Source organism: Plectropomus leopardus, chromosome 20 (genome assembly GCF_008729295.1).
Source record: "Plectropomus leopardus isolate mb chromosome 20, YSFRI_Pleo_2.0, whole genome shotgun sequence".
In the NCBI taxonomy this organism is placed as follows: Eukaryota; Metazoa; Chordata; class Actinopteri; order Perciformes; family Serranidae; genus Plectropomus; species Plectropomus leopardus.
In genome coordinates this window covers 721,133-729,688 of record NC_056482.1, presented here as the reverse complement: position 1 = coordinate 729,688, position 8,556 = coordinate 721,133, and the positions used below count along the sequence as shown (strand labels likewise).

The window sequence follows — 8,556 nt, the reverse complement described above, 5'->3', positions numbered from 1 at the left end:
GTTGCCATTCTCTAAGACGGATCCAAATACAACAGCCATCTTTCAAACTTGAGGGATTGACTGTTTGGTAACGAGATTTTTCTCAAGTCAAATCTTAATACAATACACATGTGGCATCATATGTACATTGAAAGAGGTCCTGTCCTCATAGCCTGCTAAGTGATCCCCCAGTGCAACTAACTTACAGAAAGCAAAATCAGTGGCCCTGTAGCCAAAATGGTAAATTGTGAAATGGATTCTCTCATCAGCTTTTGTAGTGTAGTTACGTTTGTAAGGGATTGTTTTGGGCAGTGACAAGTGACGAGTGACCATTAATGGCGCTGGGGTGCTGTCACTCCTGCAATTCAAATTGTGAAACGTATTTTAAGCATTTAACACCTGGATTGACATCAGTTTTTTTCACATTCTAGTCAGTTCATTCTTGAGTCCAAGTGGACATTTGTGCCAAATTTGAGAAAAGTCCCTCAAGGCCCTCATGAGATATAGCATTGTAGAATGAGATAGAAGATCGCAGTGACCTTTGATCACCAACATCTAATTAGTTCATTGTTAAGTCTAAGTTGACCTTTGTGTCAAATTTAAAGACATTTCCTGAAAGATTCTTGAGATATCATGTTCACAAGAATAAGACAGATGCAAGGCCAAAGTGTTCTTGATCTTTGACCACCAAACTCCAATTAGCTTTTCTTAATTCTAAGTGAACGTTTGCGCCAAATCTGAAGGCATTGCTTCAAGGACTTCTTGAGATATTGCATTCTCGAAAATACAGACAGCTGGAAGGTCACAGTGACCTTTGATCACCAAAATCTAATCAGTTCATTGTAAAGTCTAAGTGGATATTTGTGCCAAATTGTAAGAAATTCTCTGAAGGTGTTCTTGACAATATGTTTAAAAGAATGAGATATATGCAAGGTCACTTAATTCTTGATCTTTGACCACCATACTACAATAAATTTTTCTTTACTTTAAGTGAACATTTGTGCCAAATTTGATGACATTTCCTCAAGGACTTATTGAGATATCGCATTCTTGAAAATGAGACAGCTGGAAGGTCACAGTGACCTTTGACCACCAAAATCTCATCAGTTCATTGTTAAGTCTAAGTGGATGTTTGTACCAAATTTTAAGAAATTCCCTTTAGGCCTTTGTGAGACATTGTGTTCATGAGAATGAGATGGCTGGATGGTATCAGTAGCCATGACCTTTTACCACAAACCCTAAGCATTTCATCCTTAAGTTTAATTAAACATTTGTAAAAAAAAAACTGAATTCCCTCAAAGTGTTCTTGAGATATTTCCTTCACAAGAATAGGACATACGTGCATCCGTGGACGGACAACCTGAAAACATAAATGGGAAGGGATCACTTTACAGGAATGATTCCACCAACCAATAACTCTTGAAATGTATATGTGTTATTGTGAGTATTGTATTACGATTTAATAAACAGATGTTAACCTATTATTAAAGAGAAGAGTGAGTATCGCTAAGGTTTTTTATTCATACATCCATCTGGTAAATAAGAGGTTAAAAAACACAAGGATACTGACTGACAGCAATAAATCAATAGATTAGCAACATAATCAAAGTGTTATCTTGCTAATTTGACAATTGTATGTCATCATCTGGAAATAAATCACAAAACTTCCACTAACACGACTCCTCACAGGTAAGCAGTAAAACTCTTGCTGGACTGATAGCGACAGTGCATTTTAAAGCCAATACAGTATGGATATGTGCTTCATCAGCTGTAAACTGATACATCAGTGTGTCTCTGACCAGTACAAACACACAACACTGTCAATAAATAGGTTCACCAGTTATTGCTAAGTTTATATAATTCACATTTTTAACCTCCACAACCTCAGTACAATGTGAGGAGTGTTTGGAGGATTTTCTTCACAACGTTATGTGTACAGTACAAGGTAAAACCCCCAGTTAATAATATAACGAGATTATCAGACTGCCCTCTTTTAGAACAGTGTGTAATCTGAGTAGAAAGAAACCAAGCTGGAAATAGCACCTAAATCCCCAAAAGGGTGAAAGACGCCTGAAAAGGGCCTTCCACTGTGCTCTCATGTCTTGTTCCTGGTAAACATGCGCTCCCCTCGCAGGGTGAGGTGCTGCAGTTGGTACTGTAACACCTCAGTGTCCGACGACTCTTTGATGCTTATTTTGTCCAGATTAAGGTAGTCCAGAGACTTGGACTGGGCCCTCTTCCCTTTCAGCAGACAGAGGGGGAGCGGAGCATGCAGACTCCTCCCAGGCTCCGCGTGAGCCAGGGACCTGAGAAAGGTGTCACTGGAGCTGGGCATGCGCCTCCGTCTCCGCCCGTTGGCAGTAGGAATGTCGTAGGGTTGGTAGTAGCGACTTTTGCCTTTGCAGATTCGTGAAGAGCGGTGGATGCCCAGGTCCACAGACTTCGGGACCGGGCTCTGGATGGGGCTGGGCACGGCTTCTGATACAGAGCCCTTCTCCGGAGTGCCCTCTGACCACTTGTGGGCCAGCTTGAGCAGCTCCTCTCCAGTGGTGAAGCCCACCAGATAGTTAGAGTCCATGTGGAGGATCTGGTATCCTGCGACAGTACCTCTGATGGGTGAACATGGGGTGCTGGCACAGCGAGGTCTCTCTGCCTCTGGTTTCAACGTGGCTTTGATTTCAGCTGCAGGATGGATGGAGACGTGTGGCCTTGATACTCCACTGATATCCATTTCCATCCTTACAGACATATCCTGGCTGAGGAAAGGGCGAGAAAAAACATCAGTTGAGTTACTAGGAGCAATACACCAGTTACACAAAGCACAAACACTAAACATCATCGAAGTACTTCCCCCATAAAATGACTATTTGAATATGAATTAACAGAGGTGGAACCAACCCAGCTAGCAAGTTCTGGTTCTAAAAACGTTGAGTTGATATAGAATGATACAATGCATTGTTTTAAGAATTGTCTATAAACATCATCAAAATGTTAAAAAATTCTAATTGACAAAGTGAATGTGAACAAAGGATCACATAAATGATTAAGCACAGGTAACAAATCATCAAATCTGAAAGATATAAAGTTTGTATGAAGAATAAAAAATACAGGCATACAGATAAATAGGTGTAATCAGTCAGAGGAATTAGGGAGGAAAGTTGCATAATTTCCTCAAGAAATGTGTATAAAATGTATTAACTGCTGACCTGATTAATCAATCAACAGTAAATGATTCTGCTGAATCTGGCTTTGAGAAATTGTAATGACTTTACATTTAAAACCTTTTATAGACAAAACAATCAACATTATTGAGAAAGAAAATGCAGAATAATCAATAATATAAATCTACTTTAATGTATAGTAATGTCTTTCTTGTGCTCCTGTTTATTACTATATATTCATGGTTACGAACCAGTTCACCAATGATTGTGGTCACTGCAAACATGCCAAAAAAGGCCAATTGATTAACTGGCTGTTAATAAAATCAGTGAACAAATTTGTTTATAATTATTATGCAATTCATAACAAGAGGAGTCAATCTAATCTATTCTTATAGTGCTCTCTCTCTGATGCACAGATCTAATTTGCACTGAGTGATTTGTTAACTGCAATTTTTCCTACATTAATACCAGATCTGACCCGAACATTAATTATAAAACCTCACCTGACCCATCAGGAATATAGGCTCAAAGCTGCTGCTGGGCGGTGAAGGTAAAGCTTAGGGCGCAGGATACTGCTGAGGCTTTTCATGAATACAGAGGAGGAAAAGAAACACTAAGAAACCTCCAAGATGCCTCGACTTCTTTGGCTCACTTTCCCAAATTATTGTGAAAATAACTGGTTATCACATAATTTTGGGTAGAGATCAAATTGCCATCTCATTAGTCTTGGGCGATATCTATTTTCTATACCTTTATACCTTCCTGGAATTTCACCGTGGTATACAGTATATGACGATATCAATGTGCGGCGCTAACAACCACCCAACACTGCCAACTGGCAAGTTTGCTACATTCTACAATCTGTCCTGCAGTCTACTCAATAAAATCCAGTCACGAGATGTCAACAAAAAGTAATATTCTTAAACCTATTTCCCTTATTAAACAGTGAAGGACAACCATACACCTTAGGCTACTATAGTTTCAATGTCTTTATCTGTCACAGATGTGAGGAAATACAAATATATCTGTTTTAATCAGCCTTTTCTGTTTCTGTTTCAAAATAAAATCTATCTGACAGTGTTTCTGTGGACAGAATCCCTTCAGTTTTTGACACAAAGCATTTTATTTTGAAACATTTGCAGGACTGTTTGGCTTATGATGCAGGAGCTACACGGCTTCATAAATGAGTAGAATATATGCTTTTAATTGTAGAAATACAGTAGTTATAACAGTAGGCAGCTCTGCAGCAGCATCACAGCAACAAACGCTGCCAGTGTGAACACACTGCTCACGCATGCAGTGTGGCCCGAGTGTAACCTCCAGGTAATGTGATGCGCACTGCATGCAAAACATCCTCAATACAGCCTCTAGTATAAAGTTAATACAAAGACGAGGGTCCATATTTCTGACAGTGTTAAAAATCACGCTGTTGGGATTTCTAAATACCCTGGTATAGCATAATGATACCGCCCATGCCTATCTTACATCCACTATTATAGTGCTTGAAATCAACTATCCACAATAATATCGGTGCGTCATCGGTATCGGCCAAAATTGGCTTTAAAATTAATTGAAATCAGCCAACTTGCTTTTTCTTATTTTGCAGTATGAATGAATAGTAAAAACACTGAAAAGCATTGTATTTCATGTCTCCATCTGCTGGTCGGCCATCACAATAAGCGAATGCATAATATGATGTTAATTCCACGACTGCAGAGACTTGATGGTCACTAAAATTTGCTGGGGAAATAAAGTGGATATATCGATATCCGTATTGCTCATCGGCTAAATGAGTTGTTTATATATCGTCTTAAGGGACTGGCAAAAAAAAAATCCAAGATTGTACATCCCTAAAATGAACCCAGGTTCTCACTTGATCTACTTGTTTTAAACAACATTTGGAAAGTCTAAAAGCGCTGCATGATTAAATTTTGTAAACTGCCATTCAAGCTAGTGATGTGCTTAACTGGAAGTCAGTCACTCAGTCGGCGTAAGTGACCCGCTTGTGTGCAAGCCTCATGGGGCCAGTCATGTTTAAGACCCAGGTACTTGCATACAGTGGAAATGTAGGGTTTTTTGTTGTTTTTTTGCCTCGTGCGCTACTGAGCAGCTCTCATAGAAATGAACCAAACCCTGTCTCTGTGCTGTATCCAGATCTTCTTAATACATCCATGGTTATTCTGACAGATAGCACTGTCAACATTTTCCTTTATATTCCTATAACTCCATATTCAGTGGACTATGAGTAATGGACAGTATTTATGTAAGATGCATTAGGCTATTGTAGAATTTAAATGTCATTTTCTGTCCTTCTAAAAAAAAAAAAACAGCTAAAAAACAGCTTATACTGGTAGGTGGTTTTAGTTAGTTTTAGTTTGTCAAATGTGGTCTTAGGTGGTCCTGAGCCAGTTTTTGCTGTTTTTTAAGCATAGCTGGGTGGGCCAATAGCCAGACATGCTAGTGTGACCAGCCTGTCAAGCTGCGCACATTTTTCTTTATGCATACCCCATGACAGCAGACTGAACTGATTTATGGTCTTTGCTTTTCATACCCCCCTCATGCCACTGATATATCAACACACTTAAGGACGTTAATTTTACAGGAACTTCAATGAATAAACCAGCTATTGACCATCACAAGCTGTCAAAAAATATGCAAAACGTACCTAAAGCTCTTCAAACAAGCCAGTCAACCAGTTTAGCCATGGTAAACTGGTCAAGCTGTCTTTTTCAGCAGGGAATGCTGTGAGCACCACAAACTAAATCAAATAATGGACAAATCATTTGGTTTTGTGAATGTTAACTAAGTAGTGGGTTGATTTCTTGTTTTGATGCCATGTTATAAAACCATTAACCAGCTTTCACGTTTACAGTGAAATCCTGGTCTCCACAGAGGCCTGAATGGAGCGGCACACATGCCAGAGGGAGGCAGTGGACGCCATGGCGCGGCTCTCTGACTCAGTGGAAAAGAGGCACCAGTGACAGACAGCCCTTTCTGTGCAGCATTACCGCTCTCATCACAGCTCAGCAATCACACACACTTCACACGCAGAGCCATCATAGGCGTGGTGAGGCTGCTAACATGTACAGTCGCTTTCTTAAAGGCTGTGAGAGAGATAACAGTGTTGAGTAAAAGATGGCTGTTGCAGCAGACGACAGGCCGGCTGCTTCATCCTGTCTGTCCGCTGCTGCGCGTTAGCTCAGTGTCTCAGTGTCTCCAGGACACACCGCAGCCTCTAACACACCACATTTTCATAGCGGACTACTCATCTTTACACGCATTGATCACTGAAACACGGACTCTGATCGGAGCTGATTGACAGGATCAAGTGCATTTCGCTGTCGTCTGTTTCAGTGGATGAACGACGCTAAACTCATCCTCCCTGTTTGATCTACATCAAATATCTCTACGTTTTATGACCTGCGACGAAACAAGCTCGATAAAAAATAAAATCAAATTCAAACCTGTTTGGCAGAGGAGGATCCGATGTTCAACCTTCCCTTCTCTCTCTCTCTCTGTGTGTGTGTGTGTGTGTGTGTGTGTGAGTGAGTATGAGTGTGAGTGTGTGTCCGCTGCGCTCTCACGCCTCTGTTCCGTCAACAGCAGCACCAGGAACACTTCCGGTCTAGTTTTCAGAAAAAACAAGGCAATCACACATTCCTTACAGTATTGTTCTCTGGTCATAAATAGGCTGCGATTTCCTCAAGTCGTAGATCGTTTTATCTGTCACGTATTCCTGCTGATGGAAGCCTATTTCCATGCGTAAAAGAAAAAAAAGATGAATTATGATTATCATAATGAAAGACAAAAATGTCATCAACAAACAGTCACAATGAGATAGTCCGTCAAAATCATGAAATACATAACTAAATTATGATAGAAATTAAAAATGTTTACATTCAAGTTAAATTTCTGGGGGTAAAAATGTCACGATTTTGTGCGCATGAGCACTTGTGGCGCTGTGGCTTTCCTTTTTCTGGATCACACTCATCAGTTAACACTATTAACATTTTAACATTTTCAGATCTTGTGGAATTTCAAGCGATTTACAGGGATTACTCAATTATTTGCTTACTTAATATTGGCTTTTGCTGGTTTATATTCCTCTTTTTCCCTGTAAATAACTATGTATAATTGTAGATATTTGATTTTTGTATGTGGGTGTATGCATATATTTTTTAATTAATTAGAGTTTAGGTTTAAATTAATAAGGAAGCTGGTTAATTATAAATCAGTGACTTATGGAGCAGGGGCGGGACACGTTTGTACTTCCTCTCAGTAAACCAAGTCATCATATGTTTACCATTTCTCTTGCTTTTTCATTGTCTTTAAATATGATTCTTTTTTGTCTGTCTGCTTGTTTGTTTAATCATTACTCTATTTCCTTTTTTACATGTTCAAAATAAATCAAATTAAATTTAATTAAATGAAATCATGTTCCTCCAGGACCTCCCTGGCCTACCTGTGCACTGCAGTCCTTAATAAGGTCACCTTTTCTGAATGATTAATAAATGTTAGTATGTAATGTCTATATGTGGTGTTACAGCAGCTAAACTTACTGCCATAACTAGCAGTTTGTGAAGCTTTGACAATATCCTCCATCAATAACCATAAGGGTTGAAGTAGTAACATTTACACAACTACATGGTACCCACTGATGGTGAATGAGATGGGTAGGAATTGACATTGCTTGAATGCTTAATTCCTGCTGTAATAGATTGAATATATCTACTTATTATTATTATTATTATTACTATTATTATTATTATTATCATTATTATTATTATCACCCACAACCTATTTGTTTTCAAATTATTGATTTCAAAGTCAAGGGTCCTCTCTGTCCATCAGCAGTGAAGTCTTAACTGCTCTTCCGGGTTCCACACCTTCAGTTACAAAAACAAGTTTTTTAGAATAGAGTGGATTAGGGCCGTCAGCCTTAATCATGATGCGATTAAGGGCCGTAATTAACCCCATCAATTTTAAAGATTGCGTTAATCACCAGTCAACATTCCCCTCTTTAGTAGGTTTTACCAGGCTGAGTTTTAAAGAGAGCAATGATAAAGGTGTCACGTTAAACTAGAAGACCAACCATGTCATGCTAGCTTCTCAGTAAATAATGCTCCAAAATTAGGCAAAGTTTTGGCTGCATGGCCATTTCACAGGGGTCCTTTGACCTTTGACTTCTAGATATCTGAATGAAAATGGGTTTTATTATGAGCCTCCCCTTTACAGATATGCCCACTTTATGTTAGTCCCATGCAGTTTGTTTCTGTCATTTGATTCAAGACAACCTGGAAAGAATTGCTTTACCTTATCAATATGGAGTTCATAACTGTTTTGTAATACTAATATTAGGGAATTAATAATAATAATGGAATTGAAAACATGCGATTAAAAAGTGTGATTTATCAAG

General features: G+C 39.0%; 1 protein-coding gene across 2 annotated transcripts; it reads right to left on the bottom strand.

Annotated features, from left to right (window-relative positions):
- Nucleotides 1-1,145: 1,145 nt before the first annotated feature.
- Nucleotides 1,146-6,672, bottom strand: macir (macrophage immunometabolism regulator). 2 transcript variants are annotated; one of them, XM_042509727.1, is made up of 2 exons: nucleotides 6,605-6,672; nucleotides 1,146-2,735 (listed from the first exon to the last, which is right to left on the bottom strand). In XM_042509727.1, the coding sequence occupies exon 2, from the start codon at nucleotides 2,726-2,728 to the stop codon at nucleotides 2,075-2,077; it is 654 nt and encodes a 217-aa protein (XP_042365661.1). In that variant the 5' UTR covers nucleotides 2,729-2,735; nucleotides 6,605-6,672; the 3' UTR covers nucleotides 1,146-2,074. The 2 variants fall into 2 exon arrangements, with proteins under 2 accessions (XP_042365661.1, XP_042365662.1); XM_042509728.1 differs by having other exon boundaries at nucleotides 1,146-2,731; nucleotides 6,605-6,631.
- Nucleotides 6,673-8,556: the final 1,884 nt, after the last annotated feature.